The following is a 24,704-nucleotide window of genomic DNA, read 5'->3' on the forward strand; positions in this document are numbered from 1 at the left end:
TAGAAGAGACTTAGGTCCCATTGGGCCCTTCATGACACCCCTTCTCAGGAGGTCTCGCTCAGAGACACATAGGGAGTGTAGCTTTTTAATTATTTTGACACCAATTCCTGCCATGGAGAAATTTATTTTTTTTCCTTGACAACCCCTTTAAATGTCCCTTCTGCTTCAGGCTCTTTGGCCAGTCTGGCCAGTGCAATAAAATTACATATGTTACAGCCTTCTGCATATTTAATCTTGGAGACCACATGGAATTCAGGGCCAGGCATGGAGTTGTAAATTGCACTATTAATTCAAAATAATTCTGAGCGGAGCTAAACAGTATAAAGCACATGATAATAACATAAATGGGCACTAAAAAAAGTATAATCCCAACTAAATTACTCACTATATTGTGGCTTGCATGGTATAGCATTCTGTGGCATATAGTAGCCAGTCAAAGAAAGAAATAAAAATGACTTCAGCCACACTTTCAATGTGTTGTAGAAAAACCAGTAAACCCCTTAGGGAAAGATATTCCAACATCCTTCAAATTATTTCAGATTTTAGGCAAAAAAATAGGCAGACTTGAAATGGAGCTCAAACACAGCAGTGTGAATGTACCCAGAGGCTTGTCTCACTATTTTTTATATACAGTGTGGATTATATACAAATTGGACCACTGACTCACAGGTATCATTGACCAAAATCTTGGAATCTGTTAGAAACACAAATACTCTGTTGATAAATCTGCTGGACCTATATGGAACAAAACAAGCTAGTAGTGAATGAGGCCATTTATTGCTGTAACCTTATGTATGGGTTATGTAAGACTGTCCGTCTTTAAATATTACGTCATTGTAAGGACTCACCTCCCACGTCTGACCACCCCATGTGAATATGACATTTTTCCAGCAACGTATGTACTGTATATAAGAATATTTAGAGGAGACATTTTCTCTAATAGTATGTCACTATTTACAGAGGTTTTGCTATATTACTCATTGGTTGTTCTAGGCATCATTTGAGCATTAAAGCAGAGATTAACTGTATCATATTAATATCCAATGATCATCACTGAATAAGAGAATACCTAGCAGTTTTGCCAGTGGATTGCTAAGAGCTGTAAATTCCAACATACCTTGTTATCATAGAATATAAAGTAAACTTCGGGCACATTCCTTGCTCATGAAAAAAGATAGTGTAATGGCTATGATAACATACACGATACCACTTTTGATGATAATCACGTCTTTTCCTAAACTGTCTTTATTCTTACTTTATAGTATGTTTCAAGTTTATATTTGACTTAAAGGGATACTTCCATCTTAACTAATTTAGTTATACTTGTAGGCCTTGTCAAGTTAAATATTTTTGCAAATACATTGATTTTACATACTTGCTTTCTGATATGCTGCTCTTTTTCTCCCTTTGTTGACAGATCGCTATCTAGGTTACAGACCACAACTCTGTCCTAAAAACAGTGGTCTGGCTGGTATATACATAACGATAGCATACATATTTATATATATATATATATATATATATATATATATATATATAGAAAGTATACAGTAGAGCAGAGCAGTGAATTGTAACTCAAACAACAAGCTGTCAATAATGGGAGAAAAAGAGCAGCATATCAGGAGAAGGAGGCATGGTTGCTAAATGAATGCATTTTCAAAAGTCCTACAAGTAAAGATGAGCGAATTTACAATATTAATGAAGCAAAATACTTTGTTAGCTTAGCAGAACTTATCAACCTGCTCAGGGTGCCAGGGAAAGCTGGATCCAGTCTTGAGAATCTGGGAGATGTTTCCCAGGACTGGATTCAGCTTTTCCAGGCATCTGGGGAGGAGCCACGCGGCATTTAAAGGCTGAAAAGCTGACTGCCGAGCTAATGAAACGCTTTGCTCTGTTAATACAGTAAATTTACTCATCTCTACCTACAAGTTTTAAGGGGTTGTACAGCAAAAAAACTTTTTCTTTCAAATTAACTGGTGTCAGGAAATTATATAGATTTGTAATTTACTTCTATTAAAAAATCTCAAGCCTTCCCATACTTATTAGCTCCTGTATGTCCTGCAGGAAATGTTGTTTTATTTTCAGGCTGACACAGTGCTCTCTGCTGACATCTCTGGCCGAGACAAGAACTGCCCAGAGTAGGAGAGGTTTTTTATGGGGATTCATAGAAAACCGAGTTCCTTTCTCGGCCAGAGATGTCAGCAGAGAGCACTGTGTCGGACAGAAAATAAAACAACATTTCCTGCATGACATACAGCAGCTGATAAGTATTGAAAGACTTGAGATTTTTTAATAGAAGTAAATTACAAATGTTTAACACTTACTGACCCCAGTTGATTTGAAAGAAAAACGTTTTCGCTGGACAACCCCTTTAACGATATTATTTGAGATGGGAATACCCCTTTAAAGTGTCTAATATTATAAAAGCCTTTAACATGTCGTAGAGACATGTTTAAAGTTTTGATGAATCGGATTATGAGTATTCAGACCACCACTGATATCTAGATATTGCTAGGACAAACACACAGCTGTGCGCCCCCCGTATCTACATCTCGCTGAGGGAGACAAGTCCAATAAACTTATGGTGGAGCATGCAGTGTGACAGAGATCGCAGGCAGATGGGGAGAGAAGAGCAGAGCTACAAGCTTCTTCCTCAGGCTATATCTACAGATTGGTTGGGTTGACTGATCAGAGCTTTGTTCATGTCAAACATTTTTCTTAAATGACAGGGAAACTTTAAAGCTGTTGACTAGGAGCTTAACTGGTCATTTCCAATAAATAATGGTGAATCAGCAAGGAAGGTGATATACTACATCTTTGCAATTTACCTTATTTATTTTTCTACTGTTTTCTTTATGAAATAAAATGCTATACATCCAGCCACTAGGTGTCTCACTAGAAAACTGCAGTTGAGGCTCCGTCCCTAAGGCCAAATGCAGGAAGTGATGTCAGTTGTTCCTCTGTTCTGCTCAGACTGACCCAGGGAAGAGGAACACTGATTGGCCAGCGGCCGTGTATGTCCCTGTACATGCCCCTGTATACTGCTGCAGCTGACTTAACTACCTAATATAAGGCAAATGTAATTTATATAAAAGGCCGGCCCACAGACTCACATTCAGCAGCACAATGGGGCACTAAATGGGCCGCTAGCTATGAAAATGCATATTTCCCCTTCAGTAATGAAAAATGTAGCATTACATGGCGGCCATTGAAATGAAAGGTCGTCCATTTGGTGTAATTTCCAGCAGTGATGAAAAAACATCATCTTCTTTGGCTTCTTATTTTATACATGCATCCAGAGATACAGATCTTTCGCCATAATAATTATAGGTCTCGACTAGTGACGGAAAAAATGAAGACAGTCATAGGGTATGTTCACACTACGATTGCAACAACGGCCGTGATTAATACGAAAATATACATGCCGTTGCCGCCTATGGAATCCCGGCCGGAGTGTATACAACGGCACTGTGAGAAACTGACATGTCAGTTTTCTGCGGCCACTATTCATTGAATAGCGGCTGCAAAAAACCCTGTCAGTGCACACTATGGACTTGTTAAGCCTGCCAGCGACAGACACTCTTTGTAACTTTTAAGACTAATATATAGGGATCTAGAACTGAGTGCCCTGTATTAATTCAGAATTCCCAAAAAGGGGCATTTGTTTTTTTTATATTTGTAAAGTGCTGTGAAATATGTCAGCGCTATATAAATAAAAATATTATTTACTTATTAGCTTTCTAACGCTGACACCCCTTATATATCCTCCCTGTACCACTATTGTTCAGTTGGTTTGCTTTCGGGACAACTAGTAATCATTCTTGTCTGTGCAACACATACTGAATCTTCCAGTATAGTACAAGGCGTTCATCCATCCACATCCCTGCACAACATTGTTTGCAGCTACTTTACACTCTTACTTCATCTGATAACTTTGCAAAACATGGCAGAACTCCTCTCTGCATGCTGTCTAGTGAAGCGTACTGAACCGAATTATGGCTGATGCATTACATTATCCTGCCATCTGGTGGTCACGCTGATGAACGTCACCTAGTGCAACCGTACGTCTAACAATGATTATATATACACAGAAGAAAGGATATGCAAAATAGCTCTCACACATCTTGAGCAGAGAGATGTCCCTTCAAGTCAAGTCTCACTCATTCAAGGAGTCTCAAAATTAGGGATGGTCCGAACAGAGTTTGGTTCGGGTTCGTAAGAACCCGAACTCTCGGCAATGATTCCCGCTGTCTGCCCGCTCCGTGGAGAGGGTGGACACAGCGGGAGGACCGCCTGGAAAACTGGGATACAGCCATAGCCATAGGCTGTATCCCAGTTTTCCAGGCGGTCCTCCCGCTGTATCCACCCGCTGCACGGAGCAGGCAGACAGCAGGAATCTGATGCCGAGCGTTCGGGTTCATACAAACCCAAACCTCGGCAATTTCGGACCATCCCTACTTAAACCGTTGACTGGGGATTTTATGCCAAACCAAACAATCTCTCCAAAAGGAACGATTTGCCATATATATATATATATATACACGGAACTGTATGTCCTTAGTACATATGCACCAAGAAAATTGTTTTTCATTTGCTTCACTATAATTTTTTTTTTTTAAACATACCCTACCCTTTTCTCTCCCAACATCATCTGTCAGGGAAGAGTCGGGAAGCCCCCATAGACATGGACAGCTGAATCAGCAAGACTTTTGTCTAAAGTGGTCACCTAAATGGTGACATACTATTAGGATATTGTGTGGAAACAGTGGCAAGGACATAGTACTGTAACTGATAAGTGGTTAGAGGGCCAAGAGAGTAAGGGCCCTATTACACAGACAATTATCATGTGAAAAAATCGTTATATTGTTTGAATTTAAACGATAATCATTTTGTGTGTATGCAGGCAACGATCGAAAAATCGTTTGTGTGTTGTTGATCGCATCTTTTACGCTGACCATAAAATCACCGATAATCGTTCGCTAACTGTTTGCCAAATGTACACACCTTTCTTTTTCCGGGATCAGAAGGAGGAAACAATCACAGTAACAATCAAAATTAACGTTTTGTGTGTAATATGGTGAACTATTTCAGGTCGTTCCCAAAAGCTCTCGCTTGCGATTGTTTATCGTTAATCATTAAAAATCGCTTTGTCTTATAGGACCCCAACAGAATTGATGGAAATGAGAGGAATGTGCTGAAAAGAGATTAAAAAGGCAAACCTAGAGGAAGTACTAGTAAATCATTGTAGAGGCACAGGATGTCAGACAAGGAGCAGGAGCCACTTGACATTTAGGCCATTCTCCTTTATCCAAGTGATGTCCAGCATGGAGACGTTGCCTGAGGCTCCTTCAGTGCTGAACACTATGACTGATTTATCATAGCATTGTGATAGTTGTCTGTCACAGTGATACAGGCACAAGTCCTTCACCCCTGGCAATCCCAAGATCTCACATGAACAGATACAATTACATAATGCATTAAAATGTCAATAAGAAGCCTAAAGAACTAGACAGATAGTAAGACATTCTGAAGTCTTTGTATGACCGTCAGAATATATGGTCATATAGGTGATATAAGCCTGTGTAATAGGACCTTATTCCTCGACTGATCGATTAAAGCGAAGGGCTGCAGGAACAATCTAGTGATCATTCATGCAGCCCTGGCTGCACGATTACCAAGCTTTGTAATAGGCTTAGTAAATAAGCACTGATCAACAAGATCGGCACTCCTTTATTAAGCTGCTTAGGCTTTCTAATACAATCTTAACAACCCACGAGTTTAATGGAACACGTAAATCACTCATCAGATCTTGATGAACAATTGATTTAAGGTGAAAACTTTAACCATTATAAATTGTGTAACATCATGTTGCAGAGGTTTTTACATGGATTCACCTCTAGGGAATCTGAATGCCATCAATGCCTTCAGCATCTAGAAACTACCTACAGACTTTCTGGTCTGACTTAGCTAGCATTGTCCTGCTATAGTGGGATCCCAGGGCCCACTGCACCAGCATAAAGTTCGACAGTGGTTCTGAGAGTGGTCAGTTTTCATGTAGAGGTTGGTGTCATGCTGGATGATGCTACAGGCAGCATGAAGTTCTCCACTGTGCCACTATCCTTTTTCACGTGCTCAGTTGAATTTGCTCTCATCTATAAAAAGGATGGGACTCCAATGGTCCTCCTGCAAATTCTGGTGTTCCCAGGTAAGCTAGTGAACTGCACAATGCCGGGCTGTGAGCACTTCTCACTAGAGGACATCGGCCTCTTATGCCCACTCATGAAGTTTGCAAGCCATGTATTATAAGAGCAATCAAGCTTGTAGGAGTTTAAGTCTCCTAGAGGGAGCAAAAAAGAAAGTAAAACAAAAAAAGTAAAAAGAAAATGTTTAAAAGTATTAAAAATGTGTTATTATGCTAAAAATAAACATAAGTAGACAGGCTTGGCATTTGCAACTTTGCAAGGACCTGACCTATATAAATATACATAAACTACAGTCACTGGAAACATAACAAAGGCAAAAGTGCAGATTTTTTTTGATAACACCTGACAAATAGTATAAAGACAATCAAAAAGTATGTGTTCCAACATGATATTAATAAAATGTCAACTCATCCCACAAAAAACTAGTCCTGACATAGCTCCATCATCAAAAACAAGTAGACTATATGGCAAAAAACGGAATTGGACAGTTTTAGTAAATCTGGGTCAATGTTTGCACTGACAGCTGTCCATGGACTTTAATGGGGCACATTAAAAGATTAAAGATTAATAAAGTTTATTTTTTTATTTCACAATGTGTGTAAACCCTAAACCTAAACCATAATAACTACAAATATTTTTTTTTTGTAAAGTTACAAAAAATAAATAATTTTTCACAAAAGAAAAGCTTAATGTCTGTATTGTAACCCCTGATTTAAAGGGGTTATCCAGCGCTACAAAAACATGGCCACTTTTCCCCCTCTCTTGTCTCCAGTTCAGGTGTGGTTTGCAACTAAGCTCTAATGGAACTGAGTTTGAAACCCCACCCAATCTGGAGACAAGAGAGGGAGAAAAGTGGCCATGTTTTTGTAGCGCTGGATAACCCCTTTAAGGCAGACATATATGAGCCTCCTTATCAGTGCTGTTATTCAGTAGTACAACGTGTACAGCTTGTCATGGTCACAGTATACATAATATTCACTTGAATGAGCAGCTCAGCATTTGATATCTTTGGGAAGGTTGCTGCAGGCTACACTGAAGCACTTCTCTGGGTTCGGGTGACATTATATCTATAGCATTGTCACTTGTTAACTATGTTTTTCAACTTGAGTAAGGACGGCTATTTAGATTTATTAGCCACTGACCCATAAACCTGCGTGTCCACATTAGACCTTATTTTTCTTCTTCTTCTTTTCTCCTAGAATAGGCACAGTTAGGTTGTACCCAAATACATCCTGTTATCTTGTAGGCAGGATCTGTCAAAAACGTCAGATGTGCATACTTATCTCTATAATTTACTTTAGACCTCGGTGCTTTAAATAGTTTGCACTTGATTAGTAGTTCCCTATAGATAACTGTACAGTGTGTAATAGTTTGGCCTAAGCAGGATGCACGTCAGATGATATGGGGTGATACTGAGCATATCTGACAATCACAACCACAAAGTATTGCACAGAATGATTCCTATCTACAGTACATTGAGTTATCCCTGGTGTACAGGGGGTGTGCATGGTACAGGGAATCTCTCTATGGTGCTTTGAACCCCTGTTTCATGTACCCCCTCTGGCCCTCTATTACAGGTAACATAATTTTCCATGGAGTTCTGCTGATGATGATACAAGCAGGTTATAAGTAGTTCTGTAGGGCATGATGTATTTAGTTATCTAGCACTATATGGAGCTGTTGCTTTTAAGGGTATATTCACAAGCGGCAGATTTGACGCAACAGTTTCTGACAATTGAGTAAGTATGATAGGCTTAGTGGCATGTACATGGATTTCTGATTTAGGAGAATGAACAGCATTCCTGCCTTGGGCTTTGCCATGTAAGCATTTCATTTCTCTTCTTCTCTGCACGTCGCCTCCTCCTCTTCCTCCTCCTCATTCCATTAGCTTATTTGATTTGGCCTGTGATGTCACTGATCTCAGCACTTTGCTCACTCTTTTGCAAACAGTCTTTTTTCTTTCAGATTAAACAAGCCAGTCTTTCAAAGCGCCGTCATGTTTGTTCTTACATTAAAAACTAACTATAGTTCGTGTGTCTCACATTACAGCTGCCACAGATTTAGATGAAATGGATATTAGCATCAATTTATTGTGATTTTATGGTTCCACGAGTCACTCTTGTTTCTTCCCTCCATTTGATATACTATGTGATTTCTAACATATTTGTAAATAAGAAAATGTACTAAAAATGAATGCTTACCTTAGAAAAAAAAGCTCTAAAGTCTTTAAGGTCACTGACAATCTGCACTCCAACGCCTAGGCTTAGTCCGCCTCTAGTGATAGGGGGACCAAGAAGAAACACAGGAAGTGGGGTGGGGCTTAGCTAGTATAATAGAGAGTGCATTGACTTCGTACCTTTACTCTGTTAGCCTGTCTGCCTCCTCCAAAGGATTCACACAGTAAATAAAAGGTAAAGCGAGGCTTTTCTCGCTTCTCTGACCACCCATAACGTTTTGTGTAGCTGTGCTTTGTGTAAATACCAGTTATTCCCCTGCTGTATGTGCACAGTGCTGCCTCCTGAATGTAATCCCCCATTCATCCTCCCTTTAATGTGCAGCACTTATTATTACCAAAATTTTCAATTTAGTGCTAGTGTCGACCCTCCCTTGCTGTGATACTGCTGTATTTTCCTTTCTGCTCACCATTGTAATCCAGTGCATGTTTAACCTCTTCTCCCCCCAAATGGCATCTTTTAAATGGGGGGGGAGAGAGAAATAGATGTGTACCATTGAGGGAACTTTTAGGGGCTCAATAGCATAGACCACAGGAGTCGAACTCCGTCTATGTTGCATAAACTATAATTCCCAAAATGCCTGGGAATGATGAGAATTGTAATTTTTCAACTGCTGAAGGGCCTGAGTTTGACACCCCGACATATACTGTAATTAAACTTAGGCTATGTTCACACTACGAAAAACTATGGCCGTAGTTCTTGCCGCAGAACTACGGACGTAGTTTTGAGGAGTTGAACATAGCCTTATTTGCAATGGGATCCCGGCCGGAGCGTACACACATCGTATATGCTCCGGCCGGGATCCCATACGGTTCCAGAAAAAACTGACATGTCAGTTTTCTGCGGCCGGAATTCAGTGAATTCCGGCTGCAGAAAGCCCTGTCAGTTCACACAGTGAAGCAAGCGGCTCTGGACGCTTGCTTCACTGTGGGCTAGGGGAAGCTCTGATGCAGGCGCATGCTGATGCGCCCGTGTCAGAGCTCTGCGGCCGGAAAGATCACTCGGCTGATGATCCGGGCTTAGACTGGCCGTTCCGTGACCAGGCCGGGGTCACGGAACGGCCGGGTGTTCACAGCGTGTGAACATAGCCTTAGACTGCAAATAAAAGAGAATAGATAGAGTCAGGTATGAACACTAAAACAGATGTACATTTAGACATAGCAATGAAGCAGTATTGGTAGTAAGACCACAGCACTCTTTGAATCATGCGAATGTGAATATTTATTGTACAGTGAATAAATACAAGATTTTACTCCAACTATTGTAGTAAGTACATAGGAGCAAGAGACCATGTGAGCAATGTTTTGGTCCAGCCAGGACCTTCCTCAGGCCGTGGGGTCTCTGTCAAGCAGTAAGGAGAGAGAAGAAACGGTTCGAGTAAAAAATTTTTATTCACTGTACAATAAATATTCACATTCGCATGATTCAAAGTGTGCTGTGGTCTTGCTACCAATACTAGTATCTTGGGTGATCACAGAGCACCTACCCTAGTGGGAAGAGGTGTGCAGCACCGATCCACAGAATAGCAATGAAGCAGGGCCAAGAGAAGGATCAGCGCTGGGGCATGTGCAGATCAATAAGATGCTCTACGATTGCACTACCCTGTTACCAAAGACAGTGGAGGCTGGCAAGTAGCATGAAGACAAGTGACAACAAGTCCCTATTTATGGTAGTGTCCTATAGGCTACGGATTACAGACTGTTGTAAACATGCCCGCATCTGCTGACAGCTTTTACATTTGTAATCCTTTGGCAGAATATACACATAGATAAGTGGCAGCTTGTGTACTGCTTATGAATTTAGGGGATATGAATTTACTGTTGTCTTATAGGTTTAAGGATTGTCTGGGAAAAATTTATATATAGCCATGCTTCCAGGGCTATGTGGGACATCAGTAATGTACAATTACCTGTCCCACTCCCCCCGCTGCTGCTGGTTTCCGCACCTCCCACTCTTCGTTGTTGTCAGCATTTTGATAACATCCGATAAGGTGCTGCTCCCACCAAGAACCGTGCTCAGCATACAGTCTATGCTGACTGGCCCTTTCCAATGGGGATGGGACATCATTGGATGTTATGAAAAGGCTGAGCAAGAGCATCAGTGGGTTAGTATCTCGCAATGTAAGGTCTTGTAGTAGTAAAACAACTATTTACTATATAAAGCCATAAAAAAAGCCATTAAAAAAAGTTACCTGAAACAAAAACTCACAGTCTTCAACCTGAAAAGCAACGTCCTTAACGCCATCACCATGCTTGATTAAATGCTGGCCCATCTCTGAGGGAAAACAAAGATAAGAATCTAGTGAGCCGTCTGACAGCTTTTGGTATGAATTACAATAGGATTTACAAGGGATTGTTTATATAGCGTTTCATCTCAATATGAAGTGAACAGGATTCTACATAGAACACGTCTCTACCTGTCCTTCTTACATGCCTAGAGTGGTGGTCAGTGATCATTCTCAAAGTAGATGTGTCATCTGGACCATGACTACATGTTTACAGCCTACCCAAAGGGGAGATTACTTAGGAGGGAGGTATCTAGTGAATAGATCATAGTAAGAAACACCAGTTTTTCACATTTTAACCTGTTCAGTGCCAAAACATTGGTCTTCTTCTTGCTCAGACATTTGCTTAGTTTTAGCTATTTTGATATATGTCAGTTCATGCAGTCTTTCATTGACTTTTTGAAGCAAAGTCAAAGTGAATTATAAAAGAATGAGCAATACATTAAAATGATGTATATTACTTTTTCCATAAGATGGCTGGCATGGAGGAGCATGTGACCATGCCCCGCCCTCACCACTGAGCCTGTATATGTCTATGAAGGACACTGGGGGACGGGGCATGGTCACATGCTCCTTTATTTCAGCCATGTTATGGACAGAATTACCACAGAGCAGGACAGCCTGGAGGAGGGGAGTCTGATTTTAGCTTACTAACACTCTACGCTGAAAAATTTTACTTTAAAGTGACCAACCCCTTTGAAGGGGTTGTTCCATCTCCCTCTTTTCACATTGGCTCTGCATGGGGGAGCAAGGACAGAATTCAGCGGTGCTGAGCCGAGTGCGCTCGGCTCTGCTGTGACATTACACATGCCTGCGGGGACAATCCAAGCTCTGGAGACATATGGGATGTCAGAGGGAGCAATAGAAAAAATAATAGTATACATGACAGCTCCTGACCACCCATCACCGCCTGGCCACTACTCTCAAGAGAGCAGTGGTCAGGATCCTAGGCAACCATTGTCAACATGACAGCAAGAGAAAGGGCTAAAACATGAAAAGAAAGTAATTTTGCTAATGCTTTGTCTATAATTGTAGAAATGTAGATGCAGCATAGAATCACACTAGTTGTTTCTGGGACCAAAAAAAAGCAGTAAAAACACCAACATTTACTTTTCTTTTTTTTTTTTTTAACTCAAAAACACTGTGGCAGATGAAAGTCACTATGGAGTGGAAAATGCCTTACCCACGTTTTTGTGGCCTTTTCTTTACTAATTCCATTTTTTATACAAATCTTGGAATCACACAAAAAAGAATCATGTGACTTTTATTGAGAAAAAAAAAACCTTCTAGGTTTGTCTGTGTGATTGACTTTGGTCTGGAGATTCTATGGATTCTTCCAGCATGCAGGTCAGCAGATTCTTCTCAAATGTTCACTGAAACTTTAAGTGACCACTATTGGAATGTCTTTCTCAAGGGCAGTTTCTAGTAAGTCTCTGATCCAGATGATTCCTTCTTGTACCCTAGTTCAGAGTTTTTTTTAAATCATCCAGCTGTAACTTAGGGAAACTCTTTCCACATTTGTTATTTCTATATTGTGATTTTTGTTCGGAATCGTCTCTATGTTGGTTGTCACTTCCAGGATCAGCTACTTTGCCCTTTCATATTATTCTAGTAGTACTTTTTTCATATTTTTATCCACTTTTGAGCTTAAAATTATATCTTTTTTTTTTTTTGCTTGTTACCATTTTTTTCCACTGTAGCAGTATTGTTTAATTTGCTATTGTTGTCAGCGTTTGCCTTTGAAGGTTTACCATGTCGATACCTGTTATAGTCACACACCTTTTTACTTTTCTTTTTTTTTTTTTTTTTTTAAAGCAAACATGGAGTTCCCAGTTCTCCTTTTGGATATAATACCTCACTGTGCTTGAGGTTGTCAGCACACACACCAATTTTTTGTAAAATTAACACTGCAGTCATGTCTTTCAGATTGTTCTCGAAGAGAGATGAGTGAACCTCAAGCACTCTCAGGTTCGTCTAAATCGTCTGGGATCACTGGCCGTAGTCAGTGTGTTATACCAAGTATAGTGTGTTATACCAAGTGGCTTTCATGACCGAAGACAGCGTCCCACAATCACACTAGGACATGGATTCCGGATCAAAATTACAATGGACTCTATGAATAAGATACTGAAAATCTATGTGCACCAAACTGAACCGGGATGCCACAATTACAGACAACAATTACGTAACATGTGAATAAGGCAGATGCAGTCAACTCAATGGCCCAGATTTATCAAAGGGTGTAAAATTCAGACTGGCGCAAACTGCCCACAGCAACCAATCACAGCTCAGCTTTCAGCTCTGATAAAATGAAAGAGGAGCTGTGATTGGTTGCTGTGGGCAGTTTACACCGGTCTAAATTGTACACCCTTTGATAAATCTCCCCCAATGTGATATACCAAGTTGTTTTCATTAGTGAATTGAGCATCTACTTTCCAAACTTTGTGGTTGCATTCAACTCCGAGTGTGTTATACCAATTTACTGAGATCAGTGAATTGAGCCTCCGCCTTACAAACTTAGGCCTTATTCCCAACCTAACATTCCACAAAGTTGTCCATAATTGCAGATCCACGGTTCAACTGAGTGCACATTCTTGTATATAGGGTTATTCATACAGTCCATTTTAAATTTAATCTTTGTGTACATAAAAAAAAAACCCATTGAAATTGAAATGAAATTGCCACTTAAACTAAATAGGGATACAAAGGGAACCACGCAAGGGGAGGTGAAAGGGTACTTAAAGGAGGATTGGAATGTATTAAATCATTTATTAGAAAGTTTACATATTTTATGCTGCTGATCCACCAAGGTCCATGCTGTCCATGGCAGAAATTGAATGATTGACTGGCTGACTGACTTTGACTGTGATTTTCCAATTTTTTACACTTTTACAATAACATGTGTTAACAAATTCTTCCTTCTGTATGGTCCCAGTATTGTAGCTACTATAGGTTGGCTGTTTTATCGAAATTCATTAGAGTTCAATTCGCGAATTTAAACTAAATTTTGCAAACCTCACAAAACAAATTTTCTCCTTCTTCGCTCATCTCTAATCACTCCGATGCTGCCTAAATCATGAGTCATTGTTACAGTCCCTGGCAGCTTCTCCCCAGCTCACCTGTCTTGATTGATAGATCTCTTCCTGTTTGGGTATTGGGAGAGATATATCAATCAAGGCCGGAGGGCATGGAGAAGCCACCAGGGCTCAGCCCTCAGGACTCACGGTTCAGGCTTTATCAAAGTGATCGCTGGTTCCCTCTAAGGAATAATGGTGAACTGCTCCTTTTCTGAGATACAAATTTTGTACAAACTAAAGCAACCAGAAAACCTTTAAATATATTTCAGCCCCTAAAAAAATTTGAATCAGGGTGAAACAAAACTAAGCTAAAATTATTATGTTAATTTGTTTTCCCTAAGACCCATTGGCATCACAACATATGGGGTAAATTCGCCCCTGCGAGCCCCTGGGACGAAGGAATATTTAATGAAAAAATAACAATTAAATTTTAATCCCCTCCTCCATGAGGTATAAATAGGCTCCACCTCCCCCTAGACCTCAGTCTAATTATAAAGAAACATAAAACACAGGGAGGGAGTCTTGTGATGCCAATGGGTCTTAGGGAAAACAAATTAACATAATAATTTTAGCTTCCCTTACGTCCCATTGGCATCACAACATATGGGGAATTAGCAAGCATTATCCCCAATGGGCGGGTTATTTATTACGTCGGCATTAAGAACAGATCTTGCAAAGGTTGTTCTTGACAAGAAAGAAGTATCCAGCCTGAAATATCTCACAAAGGTAGTCAAAGACGACCAGGTAGCTGCCTGGCATATGTCCTCAAGTGGCACAGCGGCACGCTCTGCCCAAGTGGAGGCCACAGCTCTAGTAGAGTGAGCCCTTGTAAATTCTGGTGGATCCAGATCAGCAGAGGAGTAACATAAGGCAATGGAGTCACAGATCCATCTGAATATTGAAGGTTTTGAAGCCTTTCTCCCCTTGTTCTTTCCTGCGAAAGGGATAAAGAAATTCTCGTCTTTACGAAAATCACCTACTCTATGTAGATAGATCTTGATAGCTCTGGATACGTCCAATAAAGAAAGATCCAAGTCTTCTTTAGATGATCCAGTAGGAGAAAATACAGGCAATACTATTGGCTGGTTGATGTTGGCAAATGAAGCCACCATAGGCAGGAATCCTGGAAGGAACCCAAGGATAACCTTGTCTTGGGAAAAAAATCACGTATGGAGGTGCGGAGTCAAGGGCTTGAAGTTCTCCAACTCTCTTAGCAGAGGTAATGGCTAGTAAAAGAGAAACTTTCAATGTTAACTTGAAGTCTACTTCCTCCCAAGGCTTAAAGGGAGGAAGACACAGGCGTCTCAACACAAAGGATAAGTCCCATGGGTCTACCTGCTTTACCAGGTTAGGCATAGTCTAGCCTTAACAAAATTCTTTACCTCCAAGATCTGAAAGAAACGTGAGTTTAGGTGTGCGGAGAGGGCTGCTATCTGCACCTTGATGGAACTAGGTTTTAATCCTTTATATAAGCCTTCCTGTAAAAACTCCAATGACTGTGGAGTAGAAGGTTTAAGTCCATCAATACTCCTGCTCGCACACCAATCTTGAAAATCTTCCAAATACGTGCATAAGATTTATTTGTAGTGCTACTACGAGCGTGAGAAAGGGTATACTAGAGTCTAATACGGTCCTCTCAGTCTCCAAGCTGTCAAGCTGAGGCTGGAAAGATTCCTGCACAGATGTTGACCCTGGAATATTAGATCCGGATGCAGAGGTAACCTCCAAAATTCCCCTCTGCTCATATTCATGGGCAGGATGAACCATGACCCCTTCGGCCAGAAGGGAGTTATTATTATTACTGACGACTGATCTAGACTGATCTTCGTGAAACTCTAGGAATCATGGCTATGGGAGGAAAGATATACGCCAGCTGGTATGTCCATGGTATTGTCATTGAGTCCACTACCGTGGGATTGTCTGCCCTGTAAAGGGAACAGAAATTCCTCAGTTTGGCATTGCTTGCTGATGCCATGAGGTCTCTCTGAGGAAGCCCCCACCTCTGGGTTAACTGAATGAACACTCTCCTTGAGAGAGACCATTCCCCCGGTAATGTCAGGCCTCAACTCAGTCAATCCGCCAATATATTGTCGACACCCCTGATATGAATCGCAGAGAGTCTGGTTATTCTGGTTTCTGCCCAACAGAAAAATCTTCTCTACTTCCCTGAGGAGAGAAGGGGATCTGGTACCTCCCTGTTTAGGTACACCACACAGGTCCTGTCGTTCATCCGGATTCTGACTGCTCTCTGTAAAATAGGAGGAGAAAAATGAAGAAGAGCTAGGTAAATCGCTCTGAGCTTCCTCACGTTGGAGGGCAGAGCGGATTCCTGTTGACTCCAAGATCCTGCAGTCGTGATGACTGTCAGATGAGCTCCCCAACCTGTTCCTGAAGCATCTGTCGTGATGGTTATCCAGTGTGGTTCTGAAAATAAAACTCCATGTTTGACTTGTCTCCACCACATTAGAGAATGTCTTGTTTGAGTCGATAGAACATGCATCGCATCCAAGTCCTTCAGTCCTCGGTTCCATACTGTTAGTGCTTCTCTCTGAAGAAATCTCATGTGCCATAACGCCCATGGCACCGCGTCCGCAGCTGAGGCAAGGAGCCCTAGAAAGCGCATTTATGTTCTTATGGATACCTGACGAGGAGGAATTAGGAATTAAGTCTGATTTCTCTATGTTGATAAGCCAACCTAATTGTTGAAGTATGTCCTGGACATAGTTCAACTGAACTCTCAGAAGATCCTGAGTCTGAGTCATAATCAACCAATCGTCCAGGTAAGGGATAACTTTATCCCCTGTAGACGGAAGCGAACCATCATGGTGACACTAACTTTGTGAAAACAAAGGGTGCGGAGGTATTCCGGATGGAAGGACTTTGAATTGTAAGTGTCTTACCTTCCCCTGGATTTGGATGGCGAAGGCTCTCCTGTAAACCTTCAGAATCAGTACATGAAGATATGCATCCGGTAGATCTATGGTGACCATAAAATCTCCCTCCTGGAGGATAGATTTTACCGATCTTATGTTCTCCATGTGGAACGTCTTCTTTATGATGCACCTGTTGAGATATCGCAAATCTATAATAAGCCTCCAATTTCCGGATGGCTTCAGCACTAGTAACACTGGGGAGTAAACTCCCTGACCGATCTCAGATAGAGGAACATCCTCTAGAGCCTCAATGGAAAGGAGGTAAAGAATTTCTGTCTCCAGGACTAAGTGTCTTTCTGGCTTAAGATTTCTTGACAGAAGAAATCTTGGAGGAGGAAGAGATGATAAATGAAGGACATAACCATTTTGAATAATATTTAACACCCAGTGATCTTTTCTTAATTCTTCCCAGGCAGAGAGAAACAAACTCAGACGTGTTCCCACTGGACAGCTTCTGCGTCAGAAGTCTGGTTTCTAGTTGGTGTCCTTATTCTGCTGCTTCCCGAAACCTCTTCTGGAATAGTTTCTTCCTCAACCTCTGTACTGGTATCTCTCTTTGCCTCGCTGAGGAGATTTTTCTCTGCGAAAGGAATCACCGCTCTTATAGGACAATGGTAGGGACTTCCCCTCCTTGTCAGACAATTCCTCCATTAATTTATCCAGCTCAGAGCCAAACAGCCTACCTGGCTGGAACTCCATATTACAGAGCTGAATTTTAGAGTTAGCATCTCCAACCCAGGGTTTTAACCATAGCGCCCTTCGGCAGCGGTCGAGAGCGTACTAGTTTTTTTACGCTAACCTGGTTTCCTGAGATGATCATCGCAGAGGAAGTCAATGGCCATAAAGACCTTTTTTTAAGGAGCGAAGGACCTTGTCCCTGCTAGCTCTACCTTCCAAATTTTCCTGGACCTTGGCCAGCCATCTTCTTAGGCTTCTAGAAACCTCAAAGAAGAAATGGAGACTGCCCCTTGGGCTGCCGCTGCCGTATATGATCTCTTGAGGGCTACCTCCACCCTTCTATCCATCGGATCCTTAAGATTGGATCCGTCCTCCGCAGGCAGCACAGTACATTTCGACAGTTTGGCTATGGCCGGGTCCACCTTTGGAGGCTCAATCCAGTCCTTACATTGTTCTTCCTTGAGAACATATAAGGTCTTAAACCTCTTGCTCAAACCCGGAGCCTTTTCCGGTTGCTTCCATTCCGCCTGTAACATAGACACTGAAGTCTTAACCACAGAAAAAGCCCTAGGCTTTTTTGAGCAGGACCAATCCTATCCTCTTTTATTTCCTCAGGGTGTATTTCAGCTTGCACAGCTTAGCGGAGCTTGTGAATTCTATCAGCTGTGAAATACTCCCTGAATAATTCTTTCTCATCTTCAGAAGTAGAAGAGGTTTCAGAAGAAGATGATGACTTAACTTCATCAATCACAGTAAAACTGAAAATGACCATAATCCTACAGCCATAAAGTAATATACTCAAAGGCTGGGAGTAGAGAGAGAAATGCTCCATTTGGTCTTTAACTTAGGACACGGGCGGCGAATCTCATTAGCCGCTAAAGTCTTTTGCACATAGTCCTTGACCCATACAACTACATCCTGAACATCAGGCTCCTCATAGGTTTAGGTCTGCATGAAGGACAGCGTACTTAGGCATTATAAATATTTTTAGGCATTCATAAATATTTTTATGAAAGAAAGGATGAATCTTATCTGGAAAAAATGATCCTCCTACGGTATCCATAGCCGTCAGGTAGTGGAGTCTCACACTCGGCACATGAAGTGCTTCCTTAGAAGGTCTTTTGCCAGCAGCAGGACTGGTCTCCATTTCAGACATCTGCAAATAATCAATGTATTACAATACATATAAACCACTAGCCTGGCTAGAGTGATACCGGAAAGAGACACTAGGTGGCAGCAACACTTACTTTTAAGTATATAGAAGAGAGATCACAGCACTTTGCACTCAGATGTTTTCTATTAGATCCAAATGAGCCACAGAAAATCCTTCCAGAGGAAGACAGCCAGACCTAGAGGTAGCAACAGCTTACCTTCTGCCTTGAACACACAGCTAATCCGGCATGCAGAGAGCGCTCGCCGCTGCCGGCCCCCTAAAGTGACATGACGCCGACGCCGCAGTGCTGAGACGCACGCAGCGCTGATGCGTTCCACAGTCGAACGCGACTGGAAGAAAAGCCAGCGGCTCCAGTGACACGCAGAGTGCGTTCCAAGACGCACTAGGTAAGAAAAACTTAAAAGCTAAGACCTGCAGAAGCAAATATCAGGATACTACCTGGACACCGGCTCCAGCGGCATCCCAGCAATCATTACCTGGAGAGAAAACCTGAATGCAACAGGTTAACAAAGCATAAAAACAGAGGAGGGACAAAGTCCCCTAGGGCTAACAGCAACGAAGTAAAAAAAGACTGAGGTCTAGGGGGAGGTGGAGCCTATTTATACCTCATGGAGGAGGGGATTAAAATTTAATTGTTATTTTTTCATTAAATATTCCTTCGTCCCAGGGGCTCGCAGGGGCGAATTTACCCCATATGTTGTGATGCCAATGGGACGTAAGGGAAAAGCAGAATGTAGTGGTGTGCCGCAGGGACCAGAAGGTGTTGAAACGGCAACTGCATAGGATATGGAGAGGTGAGTATTGTTTCTTTTTATTTTTAGTAAACTTCCAAACTGTTTCTGAGGCTGAAAAAAACCTTTAAAATAGACTTACCTTGATTTCCTGGATTCAATGGAGACTGAAAAATGAAAAATATCTGTAGAAAAAGGGAACATTAAAAACATAAAATGAACAAAAAGTATGAGCATTGACAAATGAATCTTACAGCAGTAGATATAGCATGTATGCAGCCGGTACAGCTTCAAAGGGTTCCTCCAGGTAAGGGGGGGCTCTGCTACCATAAAGGGAACATGCTAGTTTATTTTTGTATCCTATGTCTATGGAGTGAAAAAGTTTCTAAGCATTCCCTTATATTGTCTGTTATACTAGCTATTTTCAAACTTGCACATGTGGCATTGCCTTGTACTCCCCAAAAATGCATGGTTCAGCCATGCCAAACTTTATCACTGTACTACACATGTGCTGGCACTGTCAGAAAAGGATAACTATAGAATACAGTGCCCAGCTATTACAGTCTAATCCATAGCGATAAATGGAATGGTAGCCGAAGCGTGCCTCCATTTAAACAGGACACAGAACCCCAGGTCTTTGTGGGGGTTGAGTGGTGGGTTTCCTAGTATTCAGATACCTATCACCTATGCTTTGTATTATGTGCTACTTGAATTTCCCCTATGTTGCATTATTAATAGAGATGAGCGAACCAGGTTCGGGTTCGAGTCCATCCGAACCCGAACGTTCGGTATTTGATTAGCTGGGGCTGCTGAACTTGGATAAAGCTCTAAGGTTGTCTGGAAAACATGGATATAGTCAATGACTATATCCATGATTTCCACATAGCCTTAGGGCTTTATCCAACTTCAGCAGCCACCGCTAATCAAATGCCGAAAGTTCGGGTTCGGATGGACTCGAGCATGCTCCAGGTTCGCTCATCTCTAATCATTAACACTACTCAATCTTTTTTATCCATGATCATTCTGATGCCAGTCATTTAAACTCTAGTCAAAAATTGTGGATGATATGAGGTAAAAAAAATATTGTGAACGAAGAGAAAGAAGAGAAAGAGGGGACATAATTAAAACCTTTAAATATGTTAAAGGCTTGAATATGATTTAGAAGGTACAAAAGAACAAGGGGACACAATCTGAGGTGAGAAAGATCAGGAGTAATATGAGAAGATATTACTTTACTGGAAGAGTAGTAAATTCTTCCATCAGATGTGGTTGGTAAATCTACAGTAAGGGCCCAATGGTGGCCACAAATGAGTGCCGGCAGAGGGATTGGTGTTAGTTTGCAGTGCCTTTACATGGTGAGATTAATGGAGAGTTACTCAGAATGAATGATCACTTTATTGTTTGTGCGGCCATTTAGATGCTCTGTTATCAGCTGCACAGCTGTTTAACAGAACAAATCAGATGACGAGAGACAGATGTTTTGAATAATTAACTTATTCTTAGTGGCTCTATGAATAAGAGTTAATCACTCAAAATGCGTCAGGCACTCTGGTTTCATGTATCCATGTTTTCCAGGACTCCCTAGGGCTGCATCCAACTTCTTCAGCCACCGGTATTCAAATGTAGAACTATAGGACTCAAGTATGCTAGAGATGTGCTCATCTCTATTACTTATCATGTATCGTGAGTGCTGTAAACGGATAAATATTACCCAGTGCCAAAATTGTAGTTTTTTTTGGTCTCCTAACTTCCGAGAAAACAAAGATCAAAAAGCAATAAAAAAAGATCCATATACTATAAGGCTATGTTCACACTACATATTTTTTCGTAAAACTACGGCCGTTGTTGCAAAGTGCAACAACGGCCATGATTATTACGATATAAAGGTTACCTTGTCGTCTACACATGGTATATGCTCCGGCCGGGATCCCTACAAACAAACAACTCACATGTCAGTTTTCTGCGGCCGCTATTCATTGAATAGCGTCCGCAGAAAACCCTGTCAGTGCACACTATGGAGCGAGCGGCTTCGGCCGCACGTGCCATAGTGTGCAATGGGGAATTCTGATGCGGGCGTGCACAGATGCGCCAGCATTAGAGCTCTATGGCCAGAAACATCATCCGGCCGGTACTGCAGTACCGGCTGGGATGATCTTTTCAGAGATCGGCCGTTCCGTGACCCAGCCGGGTCACGGAACGGCTGATCTCTTACTATGTATGAACATAGCCTATGGTATAAAAGAATACAGCTCACCACATACAAAAGGTTATAGGGATCAGAATTCGGAATGCAAAGCTATTTAAGAAAATTAGGACAAAAAAAGGCAAAACCTATATAAATATGGTATTATTGCAATTATATGGACCCACTAATGAGAGTTAACATGTCATTATTACCGATTAGTAAACTTAAAATAAAAATAACTATAAAATATATATATATTTTAATTACACTTTATTTTATATAAAAAGTGTCATTAAACTACAACTTGTCCGGCAAAAAATAAACCCTCATACAATGCTGTCAATGCATACATAGAAAGTTATGTGTTGTAGAATATAAGGAGCAGAAAAACAAATGCAAAAAGAAAAAAAAATGTAAATCACTACGGCAAGAAGGGGTTAAGTATAATGTGAACACAAAACATTTTTTTTAAATGCAAATGAATACTTATTAGTATTTTATTTTATTTTATTTACTTACCTTATTCTGCTTGATAACATGGGATACAACTTCTCGACTGCCGGTCTCAAGTCCTTTGTAGGCGAAAGGTTCAAATCCCATTTTATCACAATAGAATGATGCAGCCTGTAAAGAGATGTGCAGTCACGTGCAAACTAAATTCTACTGTATTACATTTTATTTGCTATATAAATATTTTACTCATTCTACTTTAGTTACTTATCATGTGTAATGTAGTTATGTGTTTTAGGTATAAACATTTCAAAACTCAATAGTAAAATACCTAACTGTGGCATAACGGATGTGTAGACTTTTTAGAGTCAGAGACTGACTTATTTTACATTACATTGTTTTGGATTATTATGGGGCAGTCATCTTGCCTGGGCAGTTTAAAACAGCATTTAGTGATATGCTTTACAGGAGGGGCTAGCCATAGCAATCCTAACATTTAAAAACATTATAGACATATCTTAAACAAAGAACAGAGGCAGTTTGGATGACCGACTACTACTACTCCAACTACTACTACTCCAACTACTACTACTACTAATAATAATAATAATAATAATAATAATAATAAGGGGAACTTATATAAGTTTGTGCCTGGTGCAGAACAGCAAAAGGTTGCAAATTTTGGCACTAACTCTAGATTTTTTCAAATGCACTTGCCAAGTGGGTGGGCCTTAGCATAGAGGAAACATAGTTTCCTGTCAAGCCGACATGGCCAATTGATTACAACCTGAATAATGATAGATACATTTTACAGGAACAGGAAGTTTCAGCCTAGTTTGGGGCCTAGGGATCAGGATGAAAGTTAGAATATTTCAGGATTATTTTAAGAGATAGAAAAATTGAAAATTTGGAAAAAGGAAAAAAAAAACCTTTAAAAATGTGGTTAAAATGTGGTCTATCTGTAGTTTTTGGCTTTCTACTCTTTTGCATTTCCAAGCTGTAAGCCTGCAAACCTGGCATAAGGATGCCATAGCTCAAGAATATAATGGAGAGGACTACTTCGACTCCTTTGTTTGTAGACTTACAGCAAATGAATGCAAGAACATAGAAAGATACAAATTGCAGATATAGGGGTACTCCGGGCTGCGGTTGTTTTTAGGGTATGGCCGGGGAAGGGGTGGAAATAGAGGCTGCCCGTCGCTTACCTGCCCTGTTCCAGCGCCGGGTCCCAGATCGCGCCACCCCGTTCTTCCGTCCCGCGGCCGTTTCCTGGTCTGAGCTGAAGCTTGAGACGTGACATCTCAAGGCAGCTCAGCCATTCAGCGGTTGCAGCGGAGTCCCGCCTTGGCCACTGAATAGCTGAGCTGCCTTGAGAAGTCACATGTACCGGAAAAAAAAAGCCAAGCACAAATATGCAGCACACCCACTAATGAATAGAATATATCAAAAAAACTTTATTAAAACACAGAACAAAATACATAAAAACAATTCATTTTGTTTTTAATTGTTTTTATGTATTTTGTTTTGTGCTTCAATAAAGAGTTTTTGTATATATATATATTCATCGGTGGGTATGCTGCATATTTGTGCTTGGCTTTTTTTCTTTTTTTTGGTACATGTTGCATTCCTAGCACAGCGGCACCCTAACACTAGTTATTAAGTGGTGCCCTCACTATTCACACAGTTGCCTTGAGAAGTCACATCTCAAGCCGCAGCTCAGACCAGGAGACGGCTGCGGGGTGGAAGAACGGAGCGGCGTTCCCAGCCATACCCTAAAAATAACCCCAACCCGGAGTACCTCTTAAAGTTCAGGAAGCGTTTACGAGTCACTTTTACATAAAAACTTGATTTAAACAACAGGTCTTTTTCTGATTATACACCCCCTTTAAACATACCTGTTTCGCATTTCCAACCCAAAATGTAAGATGATGGAAGCTTAGAAAGCGACCTTTCTCATGCTTGATGAAAAAAATAAATAACATGTTATTTCACTTTAGAAGTATAAATGACTATAAATAGGACAAGCTATTCACATCACAAACATGATCAGCATCAAATGCTTATTGTTTGGGCAGTACAAATATCTTTATTCATGCTCAGGTTTTTTTGTGGCACTTGCATTTTGACTTGAAAACTAACAAATATTTTGGGGGGTATTACTAGTGTATGGCACTATTCTGCACTTTATTGAATCTATATGTTATTTTTTTACTGCCTGTTTCCATACTTTGGTTGTAATATCAATTGTGAAATGCTCTTTGTTTAACTGTTTAGAGGGAACATTGATATGTCATTTTGTAGAAGAAAATTCAGTATAACTGGATCCTTACTGCTCTTCAGTCCAAGTCCCAAGTTTGTATACATCTTAGCCTCTCCCAATTCCCGACATCTAATCCTAGCATTTGTTCCCTCCTTATGTCAGTCAGGATCACTATTATATTTCAAGACTGTGAAATGTCAGGCTAATACTAGAGACAATTGATTTATTTTAGCTTTTATTTCTTATTACATTCCCAGTGGTTTACATACACATTGGGGGAGACTTATGAAGTCCGGCGTTTTTTACATCGGGCTTACAAATGTCTCCGCAGCTCCAGAGCTCAGGGAATTTATGTAGAGGTGCATTGCCTCTACATAAATCCCGAGTGCACAGAGCCCGTCTATGCGAAAATTTTAAAACCTACGCCAGCTCAGAGTTGGCATAGGTTTCAGTATCATTTTACCACAAAAAAAAATGATAAATGCAGCGCACGGC

At 40.8% G+C, this 24,704-nt stretch overlaps 1 protein-coding gene across 1 annotated transcript in view; it reads right to left on the reverse strand.

Moving 5' to 3' along the window:
* Positions 1-24,704, reverse strand: part of LOC138768042 (4-hydroxyphenylpyruvate dioxygenase) — a 44,353-nt gene that overhangs the window by 13,240 nt on the left and 6,409 nt on the right. Inside the window, exons 3-6 of the mRNA XM_069946050.1 lie at positions 23,845-23,907; positions 22,019-22,123; positions 19,457-19,499; positions 10,629-10,711 (exon numbers count right to left, since the gene is read on the reverse strand). Coding sequence (XP_069802151.1) covers positions 10,629-10,711; positions 19,457-19,499; positions 22,019-22,123; positions 23,845-23,907 — 294 coding nt within the window. The remainder of the gene's footprint in view (positions 1-10,628; positions 10,712-19,456; positions 19,500-22,018; positions 22,124-23,844; positions 23,908-24,704) is intronic.

This window comes from Dendropsophus ebraccatus, chromosome 11 (genome assembly GCF_027789765.1).
Source record: "Dendropsophus ebraccatus isolate aDenEbr1 chromosome 11, aDenEbr1.pat, whole genome shotgun sequence".
Classification (NCBI taxonomy): Eukaryota; Metazoa; Chordata; class Amphibia; order Anura; family Hylidae; genus Dendropsophus; species Dendropsophus ebraccatus.